This window comes from Podarcis bocagei (assembly GCF_964188305.1).
Source record: "Podarcis bocagei genome assembly, chromosome: 5".
NCBI lineage: Eukaryota > Metazoa > Chordata > Lepidosauria > Squamata > Lacertidae > Podarcis > Podarcis bocagei.
In genome coordinates, this window is record NC_138129.1 from 41,054,205 (window position 1) to 41,071,411 (window position 17,207).

The 17,207-nt window shown below is 42.8% G+C and overlaps 1 protein-coding gene and 1 long non-coding RNA gene across 7 annotated transcripts in view; one reads left to right on the plus strand and one right to left on the minus strand.

Annotated features, from left to right (window-relative positions):
* LOC308586695 (uncharacterized protein) overlaps nt 1-2,887 on the minus strand; it is a gene marked incomplete at its 5' end in the record, with an annotated part of 127,554 nt that extends 124,667 nt beyond the window's left edge. The window contains 2 exons of one of the 3 annotated variants that reach the window (XR_014008015.1): nt 354-790; nt 2,788-2,856. Coding sequence is in view for 1 of the 3 variants with exons in the window: in XM_081193588.1 (XP_081049714.1) it covers nt 2,788-2,887 (100 nt within the window). Of the gene's footprint in view, nt 1-353; nt 791-2,787 lie in introns of those variants that run through there. The other 2 variants (XM_081193588.1, XM_081193589.1) reach the window with 2 other exon arrangements.
* LOC308586702 overlaps nt 1,425-17,207 on the plus strand; it is a 30,878-nt gene continuing 15,095 nt past the window's right edge. Inside the window, exons 1-4 of one of the 4 annotated variants that reach the window (XR_014008022.1) lie at nt 1,425-2,259; nt 4,376-4,598; nt 11,232-11,371; nt 15,123-16,004. This is a non-coding gene — a long non-coding RNA (uncharacterized lncRNA). The other 3 variants (XR_014008023.1, XR_014008024.1, XR_014008025.1) reach the window with 3 other exon arrangements.

The window sequence follows — 17,207 nt, forward strand, 5'->3', positions numbered from 1 at the left end:
AGTCGCGAACGACTCTGGGGTTGCGGCACTCATCTCGCTTTACTGGCCGAGAGAGCTGACATTTGTCCGCAGACAGTTTTTCTGGGTCATGTGGCCAGCATGACTAAGCCGCTTCTGGCGAAACCAGAGCAGCGCACGGAAACGTCGTTTACCTTCCCACTGCAGCAGTACCTATTTATGTACTTGCACTGGTGTGCTTTCGAACTGCTAGGTTGGAAGGAGCTGGGACTGAACAACGGGAGCTCACCCAGTTGCAGGGATTCAAACTGCCGACCTTCTGATCGGCAAGCCCAAGAGGCTCAGTGGTTTAGACCACAGCGCCACCCGCGTCCCTCTTACTGCCTTACTAGTACTTAAAAATAGTCATTTTTATTTTTATTTTGGTAACGTTTCCTAGCCAAATACCTCCCAAATACCCAAACAGACACCCCCTCTCCCTTGCCCAAACCCATTTAGTCACCATTTAGCATCCTATTTAACTCATCTGAATATGAATCAAATAATTCTGCATATCAAAACAACAAGACAAAAGCTTCGAAGGGAAAGAGTTGAAAGAAATGCTGCTGAATCAAAGACATCCAGGAAGTTCACTCAGAACTCTTGGGAGTCTTGGAAGTGCCTTGTACTTTATCGTTGTCCAGCACTACTCCTTTGCCTTGCCTCCGCATACATTTTGAGCTCTGCATCTCTGTGTGGACTGTTTTAGCATTTGGAAGTTTTGCGATTGTTCTTGCATGCATCTGTGCACAACAGATGTCACTTTCAGGCAGTGAATAACTCTAAAATAACTCTGTAAAGAAGAGGGAGGGGGAGAATCACTGGATTCTTCAGCTCTGCTAGAACATCGAAATTGTGCAGTCAGCCTTCCAGTACAAATTTAAGGCTGGCATGTTTCTGTTTTGAGGTGCTCACCAGAGCCTTTCTTTTATCTAGTCTTTCAGAATTACCCCAACAAAGCAAAATATGCCGTCTTTCATATTCTGATTTTCAAGAATCGCTCCCCAAATGGTCCTTTTGTCATGCCTTGGTGCTCCTAATGGTTTCCTCTCACAGCTGAGACAGGCCATTTGAACTCCAGTAAACTTATCTGTGGGGCCGAAAGGGTTAACACACAGCTTGCTGCCAGGGGAACACACACCCCTGGAACATTTTGGAGGGAAAACCATTTGCTCCTCTCACCATGCTGAAGTGATTAGCTGTTGTAAGAAAAACCCTCTCCTGAGGCTAACACTGCTGGTGACCTAGGCCTGCAGAGTTTCATGCATCCACAGAAACAGGTTGTTTTTTTACACCCCCCCCCCAATTAACAAATTTCCAAAATGTATTTGAGTGGAGTGTGGAAGGCTTGAAGTTTTCAGACATTTGCAGAAATGAAACGGTTAAAAGCATGTGCTCGGGTGTATGCCTAAAAGCAACTGTCTTTTCCAAACTGCGAGTTAAATCAAAAATTATATTGCATGTGTCACTGGGATGTGCACTAGCTTTTCTCGAGGATTGAAAAACATCTGCTTTGTGTTGCTTTATAAACGGGAATGAGCTGGTGGGGGTTAATGACACGAAACTTTGCTCTGTTTTTAAGCAGTGCCTCTTCAGGAGATGCTTGCCAACCCTAAAAAGAGTTAAGATAGCAAGTGTAACTGTGGGAGAGCCACATGAAGCTGACGATGCGAACATGAGAAAGGGGAAGCTTGGAAATGAAGCAAAGAAACCAAGATGAGGAGGGAGCGCAGAGATATGGGTGCTGAGCCTGGGAGTGACTTTCTCTTGGTTTGTCCGGCCCTGGTACTGCTGGCATCGGCTCTCTGGGGAAAGCTGCAGTTCTGCTGTTAAAACACAAGGAGCAGCCTGGAGAATTTTGAGCTGCGTCACACACCTCAGAGGGGGAGAGAGAGAGAGAGAGGGGGAAAGCAAGCTCTGTCGATAGGTCTACTAGCAACAGCCCTGCTGCAGCAAGAGAGAGAGAGAGCTCATGAAAGAGAAGTGATAACAACATTGGGAAGCATGCTTCCTTTACCCATACAGCATATTTTTTAAAAAAAGAACTGCTGTTTTGAAGCTTGTTTGGTACCAGCAGATTTTGTCCACTGATGATACCGGAAAGATGCAACGCAGTTAATCCCGCAAGGGGGGGCATACATAGGAAGGGTTAATGGGAGGAAAATTCTGGAATGTTCTATCCTGCGGCGGCGCAAACAGAGGGTTGAGGACTGCACAGGTGTAGATGAACAGAATTCGTGGTTCCTCTTTTTCCTTACGTACGTATCGGATTGGGATGTGGGGTGGGGGAGTTGAACCGACTGTCTCATTTATGTTCGTGTGTGTGTGTATGTGGGTATTTGTTGGGGTTTCTTTCTGTCCCCAAACTCTCCACCCCCAGAACTCTTACACCCCATGTTATTTTTCTGTGGCTAGATACTGTTGGCTGTGTCCTGCGTCACACCAATGGAATGAAGGCACAGGTTGTAAAATGTCACTGCGTAGCTGTAATGCAGATTTGGGGAAGGAAGAGAGAACAGTAGTTTTTCAGAGGTTAACATCAAGGAGTTGGCAGAGGGGTTAAAAAGACAGTCTCTGGATTTTTAAATCTGAGGGACTGTATCTGCATAGTTCAGAAAGTGGCGAATGATGACGCAGTGATCTTTGCCTAGCATGTTACTGGGTTTAAAAAGCATCAGGGGGAACAGGTACACTGTGAATCTCCAGGCCAGCTGAAAGGGACTGAGTTAAGAAGGGAAGATAGCGTTTAGGAATTAAATGTCATCATTTTGGCGTTGGAAAGTTGTTTACCTTGCTCTCTCCGTGTCTCCATGTTGGCAGTCTTCCAGCTCACATGTGATAGTCTTCCCTGTACTGCTGCATCATTAACTGAGTGCCTGAGCCTACACATGATTGGCTGGGGAGGGCTCTTATTCTAAACACACATTTCCATTGGAGGGAGAGGCAGTGGCAGGTGAAAAGCTGCCTCAGATTGGCTGGGGCCAGGATATCAAATCTAAATGTTCCATTCCTCTTGCTTTAAAAGGGGGTCTGAACAATTTGTGACTTAAAATGTTGGCTGTTTGCTTCTCTCCACCCCTCCTTTTCCTTAAATCAGGCATTTTGGAATGTGTCTGTATTCTCAAGGCTGGTCATTTAAAGAGAAAAGCAAAAAAGCAGGAACTTGAGTATTGTGGATTAGTTTAGTTTATTACTGGTTCAAGTGACGCAGAAGGAAAAACAAATATTCTGTGACTCGAGTTGCATCAGTAGCAGGCGTGTTTCCGGCTGCTGTGAGACAAGCCACGATGACGTGACATTATTATAGGCTTCAGAAGAGACAACAAAAAAGAGACTTTGGTGGGTGGCTATCTCTGTCTGTGAGTGGAAAAATTCTAACTAGGCAGAGCTATTTACATGTATTGTAAACTATTTGAGGCAGTGAGAGTGCCTGCCACTGGTATATATGTAAAAACCTGGACTGAAACAAAACTGAAATGTGTCCTAGGTTACGTCAGTGTAACCTCAAAGTCAGTGCTGTGATGGGATTGAATGGCAACAGAACATAGTGGTAAGATATATGAGGCTTGCTTTCTGTCATTTTGTTTTGTTTTAAAAGGAGGGGATGGAGAGTTCTAAGATGGCTGGAGAACGATAGGTGGACAGTCAAGAAGAATAAACCACCAGATCGAGCCGGGGAGCGGAGTGGGGGGGATGAGGATCCGGCATATAGGTAGACGTAGTGCTTGCTTTAACCATTTCATGAATCAGATTTTCCATTCTGGACTATCCCATAGCCAATCCCAGTCAACCATTTATTCTGTTCTGGAGGATGGGGTCTATCTTCTCTTCTCTTTGGAACCTGCCATGAAATCCAGAGTAACTAGCATTATCACATAACATGAGAGGGTGAGTTTCTTGTGGCGTTTTCTCATAAAATGCTCCAATGAATTGAAGGGTTTACGATGGTAAAAGGATTTGTGTTGGTGACTCACCGGCATAGAGAGAGTCAAGTACAGACAGTCGTTCGGCAGCAGTTTGCTGGCTTTGGAACCAGATCAGATGCATTTTGATTCTCCATCTTAATTTCTTTTAAAGTACTCTGTCTTCTCAAGTGTTGTTACAAGATATATTCTCACCAGTAGGCTTTAAAAGCCCCAAGAAAGGTGAATATGCATAGTCTTCTATTCACATTTGCTAGCTCAAAGGAGCAAGAGGCGGAGGGGAAGGAGAGAAATGATCAGGAAGCCATTTCTGGAGGCAGACATGATGCCTGGAAGGAGGAAGGCAAGGAGACACAGCAAATACACCCCTCCTATATTATCCCCTCATGCACACCTTCGTTTTTCCTTTCTGATTTGCCAAGTGTTATGCCTAATTTGAAATTCTTTCATTGTAGGTGCACCACTTCTCTCTCTCTCTTTCCCTCCCCCTCGCCCCCGGTGTGAGCCCTTGCTCTGCAGAGCTGTCTCCTCCAGAGGCAGTCTTGCATCCTGCAGTGCTAGTTCCGCAGAGGAGGGCAACAGGAGGCACAACTGCGATGGCTGCTCCTGGGAAGGGACCGAGTCGGTGCTGAGATCATGCTTGTTCCTGGCAGGACTTGGAGACTATAATGCAGCTGGGTAGGTTGGGAGAGTGCTGGGTTAAATTCATTTTGACCGACGCCATCTAAACAAACACCTCTTGTGTCTTCTAGACATGACCACTAGGGGTTACATATCCATAATGGCGTTCCTTAGTATTTTGGGGAGTGAACTGGATTCATAAATGAGGAATACGGATGGAACAAACTCCTCTCTTTATTCCCTAAAACACTTTTCTGAGCATGGAGATAGATTTGCTATTTTTCTTACCACGCTCAGATATGTTGGTGTTTGTTGTTTTTTTGTGAATCTGGATTAGGGGGCTTGTTTTTTTAAGTCTCTTTGGTGATCGGTGGCTGCTCCTGCAAGGGAATCTATGGAACCTGAAAGCTACAAGGAGTGAGAGAGGCGTAATATTTCTGTAGGTTGATGAGGAAAGCACGACTGCCCACCTTGTGTGTCCGGAGTTATTCATACAGGGACACTGGAGGCAGGTGAGCCTTGGCTGAAAGTAGTTTGGAAGCTTATGTGGTTTACTTCGAAGTCTGAAAATTTGCTGTTCTCAGCTGAGCTTTGTGACCTTGGGCTAATTTGTTTCTTTCTGCTTGCTTCCGTTTTCTTTTCTGCAAAGTGGGCATGGCAAGAACTGATTCTGATCAATGTTTCAAACTGTATTTCTTTAACAAGGAATACCCCCAAGTCTTTACCGAGACCATAATTCTCCCTCATAGGCCTGGGATTGTTCCATTGCAATAAGACTCCACAGTTTTTGTGAAGTACACTGAGACATGATAGAACATATCAGGGCAGTGTAACAACTCCTATGCATTTTTTAATTGGTGCTATCTAAGCAAACAGCTGGACATGATTCTGAATGGTGTTATTTTTGGTAGTGGTCCATTGTGATGCATCTGTATTTTGCTGTTCTTTGAGAAGGCAGAAGATGCAAACAAAAGTGGGCGTGAGGAAGAAACACATTTTAAAACCTCTGTATTAAAACTACACGTCATTACTCAAAACTGTTTGTGGTGTCTGCATGTGTTGCTTTCACCGCAGCTAACAGCAGAAGAATATAGATGGCGGCAACTGCACTCCTGGCCATTTTGTTGCTGGCAGAGTAGATTCAGTGCTTGCAGCACTGCTGCTGTTAATTTCCACGTCATATCAAAACAGTATTGGGTTTTGTGTCGGGAGCTTTGCTGATGCTATGAGGAGAATAAAGTCTTCTTGAAAATTTCGTTTATCGCTTTTCTCTCTCTTGGTTTCTTAAGAGAGCACATAAAAAAACCCCTACCCTTCTGCTTATAGAACTTGCTTTCCCCCGACCCTTTGAGCCCCTCCCTTGCAAAAATAAAAAACAACACAGTTCCACTTTGCAATTTTTTAATCCAGCGCTTGGGAGTGTTTTGCAGTGGTTTGGGTGTGGCCTTTGTCGACTATTTTCACCTCCCTCCCCAACCTTGTCAAGGGTAAGAAAAAGGTTGGGTTTCTGTTGTGGTTGTGATGATAATGGAAAAGAATGAACTTGAAACTGTTTATTAAGAGGGCCACATATAAAGTACAAGTGTCCCTGTATTAAAGATGGCAATGGAGAATTGTGTTTCTGAATAGGTTAGGTTTGTTGCCATTTTTAAAATAAATAAATAAAAGTAGCTTGATTTTTTTAAAAGAAATTTCTCTTAGCACAACTGCTTCCCCTCACCGAATTGCTTGCCTGAGCAGGGGCAATGCCACGCAGCTGCTTGGGTGGCCATTTTGCTGCATCACCATCTACCACTAGCGTATTCCAGATCCCCAGATTATGTTTTACTTGTGGTTCTGAGACATACGCCCAGAACCAACATCTTTATTTTGTTACCAGCCATTCCTTCTGCAACAGTCTGAATTCAAATATGAATTCAAAAGCAATGTGAAACCCTAAATTATGGTCAGAATCAGATACGTGTTTTACCCCCCAAAAAAGCCTATAATTGCTTGAAACTAAGTTAATTGGGAGTATTCTGATGATTCACTCCATCGTGTTGCATAGCTGCATCCTGCAGTCTCTTGAACTTTCTTTTGCAGCATTGTATGTTTGCTTGCCAGAGAGATGGGATACTAAATTTAGAAGGGGCATGAATTCCACTTCAGGTGTAATCATATGTAATGATCTATCCCAAATTATTTACTTGAGTCACATTGGAACACCCTGCTTGGTATGACTTGTACAACAATGAAGCCCAGGTGGTGGGATGAGACCCACTAGGGGATAATGGGAACTCTCTGGGTAGTTCATTAGCCTGCTTGTAGTTTGAACTGACAATAATATAGCGCAGGGAATAGCAATAATGTAGCACACGGAATAGTAAATAAGAAAGGATTTCTAGGCTTACATTTGGATGGAAACGATCACATTAAAAAAAACCACCAAACTAATACTTAAAAAACCATATGGAAAACATTGTTGTGGAATAAATGGATGTTTTGATGTCAGGTCCCCAAAATATTGAGCAATTACCTCCAGGTAGAAAAACTTCACTCTTTCACAAATGTATGCAGGCGTGGAAGTATTTGCATTGATACCTGTTTTCTTGGCAAGACGGCAGTGCATCTTAAGTTGCGCTTTTCTCTGTGGCTGCCATTATCATAGCATGATTGGTAGTTTCTGCCATAGTAGCAGCAGTATATATGTATACAGATAAAACACACACAGAGAGAGGGGGGGGGGGAGAAAATGCACTAGCCCTCACTTTTGTTTTGGTACTTTCCTTGCCCTTCCAAAGAAGCAGACAGACTCTCTGGTCTGGCAGACTTTATCTTCCCATGTACTTGCTGCTACTATTTTTCAGTTTTTGCAAATCTAAGGACCTGATATATTGCTTCTGCTGCCTTTTTATGGCTGTTGGTGGTAAGATGTCCTCTGTAGTCTGTGGTCTGCATGTTAAAATCGGACCCTGTAGAGAACTAGCAGTTGAACATGTCTAATCTAAATGCGTCACAACATCTCCTGAGTGTCATTGTTTTGGGGAATCTTGTCAGGCTACCCATGGCCACTTATTTGGCTCCAGATAATTTCAGATCTACTGCTAAATTGAATAGCAAGCAGGAAGTGTGAAGGTTGATTGGTGTGGCCTTTGACTAATATAACTGGAATAATATTGCTTGTTCTCTTAATGCCTTCCTTATTTGTTTAGGGAGTTAGATTAAACGCTTCTAGTATTTATTCACAAGTGGAATGAAAGTCTGTTCATGTCTCAAGAACAGGTAAAAATAATACATGTGCTTCATAGGTGGCCCTGTGATGTAGACTGTTGCCTTAACTCAGTTAGGGTGTATCCGTATGTGGCTGTGGCTCTGGTCCAGACATTTATGACTGTAGCAGAGGATTGTGTGGTCAGGGCTTAGTTCATGAAGCCATTCATTTCTCCCTTGTGTTGAAGTGTGTTTGAACTTGGGGCAGATATGCCCTTATCCCGTCTTGCAGATGATGCATTTGACAGAGTCAGAGGCCCTGTTGGTGTTGCAGATCATGGATTGAGGCTGAAATAATTCATTGATCATGGTGTCAGTGTGAGACAAAACAACAAAGGGGATTTTTTGTGACCCAAATGTTTAGCTTTCAATTGATTAATAAGTAAATAAATCAGACTTCTTTTATAATTTTGAAAAATAAAAATAACAGCAGGGCTCCAAAGAACCAATTCTGTGTGCGTGAGAGATAACTGCAGCTTTCTGGTTCATGTAAAGAAGACCTTGTTTTCCACATGGAGGACATGGGGTTGCTAGAAGAAGAAGAAGAAGAAGAAGAAGAAGAAGAAGAAGAAGAAGAAGAAGAAGAAGAAGAAGAAGACCTCACAAGGCATGTCCAAGTTCTTGTGTGTACCTAAAGTAGCTCTTTAGATCCTGGCTAACCAGTTTCGACCTTTTTCTCACAGTTGGCTTCCTTCATATGTTGCATGTATATATTTTTAAACAGTGTTGTGGGTGATGTGTAAGGAAGTACATCTGTGCTACAGAGTAGAAGGGGAGTGGAAACCACATGGTATCATTGCCCTCTTTACACTGGTAATGGTAACTCCCCAAATGGACTGTACCACTCTAGGCCGTTCTACCTCCTTTTGTGCTTGTGCCCTGTGGTATGGGGTAAAGAAGAGTAACTTTCTTTAACTCCCACTGCTTTGATACAGTGAGGATTTCAGTGCGACAGTCAGAGGCAGATCTGATTGCTGTGGCGTGTAGCGTTGGATCACCAGGGCTTCTCCCACTTCACCCTCATTCACCCTGCAGCCAAAGTTTCAAAAATTGTGTTCCATGGATGTTTCAAAATCTGTGACAAATTTCTAAAAGGGATAGTTTTCTTTGCACTGGACCGGGAGGGTGGGGAGTTGCATGCTGTGTGCACCACAGGGCTAGCAAGGTCATTGGGCATCTGATGAGGGCCACATCCTAGCAAGGCCCACTGTTGGCTCGCAGTGCCTCCCTATTCTTCCTCTTCCTACTTGCTGTTTCTGTGCATTTCCCAAGCATGCAAGGCCTGGTAAGAGCAAAGTGAGGAAGCAGCTGCCTCCACCCAGTGCAGATCAGGCACAGTGCCTCGCCACTGCCAAAAAATGCTGAAACCAACACTGTGCACCAGCAGTAGCCATAATTAATGCTAACCAGGGTGTTCATCTTCACCAGGATTTGAAACTAGGATTTAAAGTGGATTTGCAAGCTTTGGTTGTGAGAGAAGCTGGCTAGCATGAGGTAAAGAGCCAGCTTTGTGTTAACTTTCATAGGTGATTCAATGAGATCTTTGAAGAGGGAAACTGCATCTGTTCTAGAACATGGTTCAGTTGGAACATTGTCCTAGTCCGTGTTTTTTAAATTCCTGTTAGGGAATAGAAGAAGGCACCGCTTTCTGTTCTGCCCTGTTTTCGTCACATGCGTCACTATTTCTGTTGTGCTGCCGTTTGTCTTCTGCCAAAGACTACACTATTTGTTTTGCTGTTTGTTGTGGCGAAGTTACGTAACCTGCCTAATGTACGTAATTAACAGTGTAATCTACGTAAATCACGTCGTTACATTCTTCCATCCCTTTGTTTCAATGCAAAGGAAACACAATACAAATGGGATTGGGGGGCGGAACATTTTGGTGGCCAGAAAGCAACAGCAAATACTGATCTTATTTGCTGTATTGATTTCCATTCTAGACAGGATAAATAAATGGGCAATTTCTGCTACAGTCATACCTTGGGATAAATGTGATTCAACTTAAATATTTCCAGGTTGCGCTCCGCGGTGACCCGGAAGTAACGGAGCACGTTACTTCCGGGTTTCGCCACACGCACATGCACAGACAGTCAAAATGACGTCATGCGCAGAAGCGGTGAAACGTGGCACGTGCAGACGCGGGTTGCGTTCGCTTCAGGATGCGAACGGGGCTCCGGAACAGATCCCGTTCGCATCCTGAGGTACCACTGTATTTCCATTTTCATCAGAATTTTCCTAGTTGGTATCATAAGAAGACAAGTGGGGATCCAAATGCAAAATGTGGTGGGGCACTGCCAACACCTTGCAGTTCCTGGGGGGGCGGGAGAGTCTTGTGACATTGTTCAAAGCCCACAAAGGACAGCGAGGGAGAAAAAGGATGCCATCCTTCTTTCTCACCTTTTGAAATCTTCCCTACATATTATTATTATTTTATTTTGCAGCATGCGTTCCTGCCACCCTAATTCTCACTTTCAGAACATTATAAGATGTTAGAGCATCAAGCAGGCCAATTTCCCACCTCCCTAGTTCCTCCTCACCCACCTACTCAATATAACTAACATTTGTGATGTTCTGCAGCTGCTGGAAGCCAACTGATTATGCTCAGCCTTCTTCTGGCCTGGGGAGGGGGTGTTTGTAATTTTTCAAACATTTTCAAATGCATTTCTGCACATCTGGGAAGTCCCCTTTTCACCACCAAACTGAAAGACATAGCACCATCAAGTTCAGTATTATCAGAATGAGATAAAGCATAACTTCTTTCTCCCTAAGGAATGTTTTGGTTTTTTAACATTGTCAATCATGTTGTCTGTCACCACACATTTTAATTTGGGGGGTTTAGCTTTTCCATTTTGGCTTGCTCCAATTGGCTTGTCTATTGGGGTATAAATCCCTTTGTACTGGACCTTTTTCCAAATGCTACCATAGTTCATGGTGGCTTTTGCAAGGCAGGAGAGGCCTTGCAAAGGACATTCTTTCTTTTGCTTCTGAAAATGAGGCACTAGACTGCAGTAGAGCCCTTTTACCAGCACCACTCTCTGCAATGCAGCAGGTATTCATGACTGCCACCCCTATGGTCCCACTATGCAGTGGGAGTAAATAAAACACTTAAGGATGTGCTACATTTTCTCCCCCCACCCCCGCCCATCATTAGAAGTAGCTGAGCAACATGGCTTAACTTTTGTAAAAAGCCCAACCCTTTCTTATCGGAAGCTGTTTGACAACATTGTTCTCATTGACTTCAACTGACGGTAACTTCTATTGCTTCACGGAAATATGGCCCTTTGATGAGAGAGGGGGAGTTTTAAAATCACGAGTCAGACGTTCAAGAATGTGATAAACACTACAGTTTTAAATAAGGAAACATAAATGTGGGGAGTTGGTTTTTTACTTGTGTGCTGTTTCTTCTGTTGATGCCAACTTCCTTTTGCTTTATTTTCCCAGAATTCTTACCTCATGAACAATCCTATATCAGATGCGCAACAGACCACAAAGTTTGGAGAGAATGATGCCTAATAGCAGGAATTCTGTCTCGTCTGGTAGATGATGCTTGCCATTCCTTCGTCCCATCAAAACCTGATGTGGTAAGGCACAGGAGTGCACATAAGCTTCTGGTTTTCTGCTATTTTAAGATCTTGCTTTTTCAGAGTATGATGCAAATTCTTATGGACCCAAATAGAATCATTGAAGAAAAGAATTCAACATAGAAAGTATGAACAAATGAGATGGCATTATCGGCTGTAACTCTTTTAATTTGTTTACAGTTATTAGCTCCCTTCTTTATTGATACCCATATTATTCCTTGCAACTACCATCTCTGGGCACATACTTGATAGTCATTACCCAGTGAAAACATACTTGATTTTTTCCCTTTAAAAAGTGGGGTATAATTTTTAAAATAAAAATATAAAATGGGGACATAGGACACTCTGTTATACTAAGACAGACCATTGGTCCATTTAGCTCAGTACTATCTGCACTTCCTGACTGCAGCTGTCCAGGGAGCCCACCACTGGGGTGTCGTGTGAGCAGAAGGAAAGGAATCTCGGGACCACTTCTTGGATTGAACTAGGCCACAGATAATGCGGAAAAGAAAATACTTGGCTCCTGGTTGTATAGCAGGTCCCTTCGAGTTTCCTCCCTTCCCAAATTTATTATCCACTTGGAATAATTCCTATAAAAGCTCCAGTTCCCATCCAGTGGCCTTTACATAGCTGGGAACGTAACTTTTGGAACTGATGGGTTCACTTCTGGTTGGAAAAGTTCAACTGCGGTAGAGGGTAAGGAGGCAGGCCTACTTTATGTCTGGGAATAGGACCAGAACCCTGCAGGAGTCTTGATCCAGCTCCACCCCCCACTGTGCCAGCCTCCTGAGCCTGCCCGTAATTGGTCAGTTTCACAGGCAGGCTAAATTCAAATTTCTACCCCACACCCTCAGCCAGCGGGGAGAGGTCATGTCATCTCCCGCCAGCTGCTGGAAGCAGAGAAAGGAGCCTGGCGGTGGCAGCGAGCCACGCCACAGCTGCCGCCCATGATCCAGGTGAGCAGAATTTCTGGCAGGAGTCTTTCCCATCCCTATCTGGAGATGCCAGTAGTTGGACCTAGGACCTTTTGAACGGAAAGCATGTGCTCTGCCACTGATCTAGACCCTTCCCCACATAAAATTAGCTTTCCTGTGAAGTCATTCTTCATTGACCTCTCTATCTTGGCCACGTTGCCGGAGTTTCTTAGGCTCAGTATATAAATGATTAATCTTTAGATCAAATTGAACAATTATCCTTACTCTTGCAGATGAAGAAGAGCAGTTTGATTTTCAAATTGTTGTGTTGGCTAAGGCTCCAGAAAAGTAAAGAGACTGCGGAGAAAGAACGTTTTGAGTTACTTGCCTTTGGGCCAAGCGACACATTACGTGTGGTGTCCTTCAGATGATGTTGGACATCAACTCCCAACATCCCTTACCCTTGGCCATGCTGACTGGGACTCATGGGAGTTGGAATCAAGCAATAACTGCAGGGTACCATGTTGGCTTTTCCTGTGTTACATTATTCATATGGTTTGCTCTTGAGTGCAACATTTTCCTAGCACTCAAGAGCAATATCTAATGTATCCCCTGAGCTGGATCAGTACCAGGGAGGGTGTTAACCCTTTGCCCCCCCAACAGTCCCAATAGAAACTGGGCCTAGTATTTGCATGGGGGGAGCTCCATTCACTCCACTGGGAGCCTTTACTCCCATGTAAATAGCTACAAGGGAAGCAACATGGCTCAGAACTGTAGCAGGAGAAATGGTTAAAGCCACCTACACATTGTGATCCCAGTCAAGCTCTCTCCCCTTTCCCTAAGCACTGGCTATTTGTAAAAGACAAATTGTGAAAAACAAAGCTTGTTTTTTGGTCTATACCCGTAGACCTCATTTTTAACAATTTTGTAACATACACAAATTTAATTAATAATAATAATAATAAACATTTTAGATAGTGCTGAATGCTGATGACTGAAACAACCGGCAAACAGCCAATCACTCTCTCTTACACACACACACACACACACACACACACACACACACACACACACACAGTGCTTGGATAATCTGTAACTCAACTTGTGTCCCATAAATGACTAAAGAATGTTCTTATTTTCTGTATGATTGTGCACCTGGATGCTTCTGCCTAAGTAAAGTCTGAACTTATTTACAGCACAACCCTATGCATACTTACTCAAAGGGAAGACCCATTGTACTTAACAGGGCTTATTCCCATGAAAGTGTGCACAGGACTGTAACTTTGTTGTAGTAATGGTCTCATCAGCAAGTCTTTAAAATGTGTGATTGTGAAAAGGAGCAGAAGGAAGCAGAAGACTCTCGTTCTCTTCCTTTGTCTGCCCCACCCATGTTTACTTCCATAGTTTGACTAGCCTGTAATGTCAGTGGTGGCTGTTCCATATGCCTTCCTAGTCCATATGCCTTAATAATAATAAAATAATAATAATAATAATAATAATAATAATAATAATAATAATAATAATAATAATTTATTATTTATACTCCTCCCATCTGGCTGGGTTTGTCTGGGGAGGCTGATAGGCTGAAACAAACCCCTTTACCTCGTTGATCATTCACATAGTTGTTTAAGGTTGTTATTACTATTCCGTTTGGGGGTTTTGTAACCTGTGATGGTAGGTGGGAAAACGCATTCCTCGTGAATAAAGCCTCCTGAGTAAAACAAAAATCCATAGCCAAAGCACATGAAAACTAATTTCTGTCTTTCAGGAAATCCCTGGGATTTCCCCTTGCCTTGTCCACCACAGAAGTACAGCATCGCCCACCCAGGGGCGTAGGAAGTGGGGGGTTGGGGGCACCCCAGGTTCTATCATGGGGGGGTGACAAATTATCAACAAACAATTACTGCCCTAGTAGGGCAGTTCATAAAAAACTTTTTTAAAAAATGCCTGCTCCAAAGGTCTTATCTGACTACACCAGGGATTATATAGCTGTATATGAAATGTCATGCATATTGGTTAATATCTTGACCCTCCTCCACAAAAACAGCTGTTTACTTGGCCGTTTTCCTATGTCGTGAAGGCTGAAATTTCAATTCAGTGGAGCACTTACTGTTCCCAACCTTAACCCTGCGGAAAGCCATCTAATTAGACTTCAATTTGATTTTGACATGTTTTTAGGAAGTAATTTAATTATTGTTTGATTTTTATACCAATGTTATGTATCTGATGTTAGCTACCCTGAGCCCGACTTCGGCCAGGGATGGCGGGATATAAATAAAAGTTGATTGTTGTTGTTGTTGTTCCTTTGTAAGAAAATAGGAAATAACATAAAACCATTTTTGCAGGCCAAAAAAAAATAAATGAATGGGGGAGGGTGACAAGAAATTTTCCGCACCGGGTACCACCTGACCTTCCTACGCCTCTGCCCCCACCCCCACTGCAACAAAACTTTGCACTTTCTTTAAAGGATTTCCCCTTTAAAAATTGCACACAAATGACATTGAGCCATTTATGTGTATACATGAAAACAGTACAGGACAGAAATAGGTTGACCCATGCATCCCTATGTGCAGTATACAGGATGGTGAAGACTCTGGTCCTACTTTTGTTTTGAATTGTTTAGGGATGCTAGTAGTTTAGGTTCTGTTTCTGATGGCAAAATAATCAGATAACGCTTAGAACTAGCAGGAGGTAATTTTATTGGTTACCGTGGAAAGTTGGAATGTTCTTTGTTACACTGCTACAACCTATTTTCCTCTCCCTTTTCCCCACCTCCAGTTTAATTATGCTGTTTTTATGAATAATTCACTGGGCTTACTACCTTGTTTCTGTTTTAGAATGTTGCTGCTTCTAGCACAGAGTTGGCTTGTGTTTTAGGTAAGACTGGCTTGTGCCATATCAGTCTGGTGGTACATGTTTTAAAAGGTTCATGGGAAATTTTTAAGAGGGGATGCCACTTAAAAAATACAAACATATGTGTTAAAGCTAACTATCAGTCAGAATTGGCCCTGAAAGAAATGTGCAGCCTAGCATAGTTAACTAGTTGATGTAGAGAAAATGGTTGCTGGGTACAGTAGAACTGTATGTAGCTATGACTATAATGGTGTGCTGAGGCCTCAGAGACGGAAAAGAGAAGGGAACAGAAGCGATTGGCAAGTAGTTTGAAACCAGTGGATTGGTCAGGCTTTGGTGTGGTTGCCTGTTTGTTTTGCAGTGCCTGTTGAATCCCAGGGTACATCTTCACCCCGCAGGGTCATCCTTTCTGCATTGGATCAGCAGAGTATTTACAAAAATCCCAGCTACCGAAGTGTGGTTTATGAACTTAAGCTATAGAAGCACAAGTCCCTTAATTATGGATGTCTGTAAAAATCTCTTAAAACCCCCAACTGCAGCTGTCTTCAGGTTGACCTGCCGGGACAGTTCTTCCACCTTACCTACCCACCAGCAGACTGGAAGTTGCTCCCTGTCTCATTTGTTTCCTGGTTCTCTCCATTTAGATAGCCAAAAATGCGAGATTCTGTTTTTATTTTACTATTTTTTCCCCTTTGCTGTTTCTAACCATTGGCCTAACTTTTCAAGGAGGTACTGGTTGTTTCTGGAGAGCCTCTACAATTTTCAACCCTTCTCATCTTAAGAAGGTATTGAATTACAGACGGACTTGAATTACAGAGAGTGACAAGTCAAGCCTCCAGGGGAGGAAACAAAAACATTGCTCCAAGGTTTGTGGAGCTGAGATACTGAAAATGGGGGCAGTGATTAATGGCTGATAATTTTAAACCAGGGTCCTTATATAACAGCTGTCAAGTTCTCAAGAACTGGGTCTTACAGACAAGTAACCTTACCTAACATATTTGCCGGTCTCCTGTGGCACATTTAACAACAGGATACAATTGAAGCATTCCTCCATTAGGCATCGGGAAAAGAGAACATTGGCATAGATACCACTGATTTAAAGAACGGAAGTGCTTCATGGTTAAATACTTTATTAGGACATGAAACTCTGAAGGTCAGTTCCTTGCTTTGCTACAGAACCCTTTTGTAGTTCTGGAAATATTAAGCCTCTGTAAAATTGGGATAGTAGTGCTTCTCTGCAGTATTTTATAGTAGTGACTTGTGTGAACAAAAGATGCTGGTCAAGCAGTCCTTACATTTCTACATATACTTAGGGAGTATTAAACTAATTCCAGAGCTGAATGGATTTCAGATAGCTTTGTAAAACCAACTGGTGGAAAGGGAAAGTCTTATCACCTTCTGCTTTAGTTGACAATATTACATTTAATACCTTTTTTTCCATACCTGGAAAAGTACCATATGCCCTGTAAAATAAATTTTAACATTTGCTATCCCTATCTTGACATAAAGCAAACTTGGGCAACTAATTTTCCACTTGGAAAGAACAAGCAATCGTTTAAGCCAAGTATAACCAAGGCATGTGGTATGAAACCTCAATTTACTTAGAACATGTATGCTTTGGATACATCACATAAGATTAATTACTTGCATAACCTTTTTACTGCTGATTATCTGAATCTGGCCAATATATAAATATGCATTTTATGTAAGGGGGGAGGCAAGTAATACTTTATTATTTAAAAGAGTGAGATTCCCGGAACCAAGAGTTTGTGGAATAGAGCTCCTTATAGCATCAATGGCCCAACTTTAGTTTTAACTTCAGCAAAGTTTTTGTGGTAGAGTTTTATGAAGTATTTAGTTGGATAAACTTTATGTAGTGTAAGTGCGCACACATACATAAGTAGCCACTACTGGCGTATTTACCACTAGTTCTTCACGCTGTAAGGGACATTTTATCAACATTTTACAGAAGAATACTGAAGGCTCAGAGAGACAGTGCAACTTACCTCACTGTATATAGGAATTCCCTTGCATGCAGGCTAGTGCTCAGGCTACTATAGTTCACAATG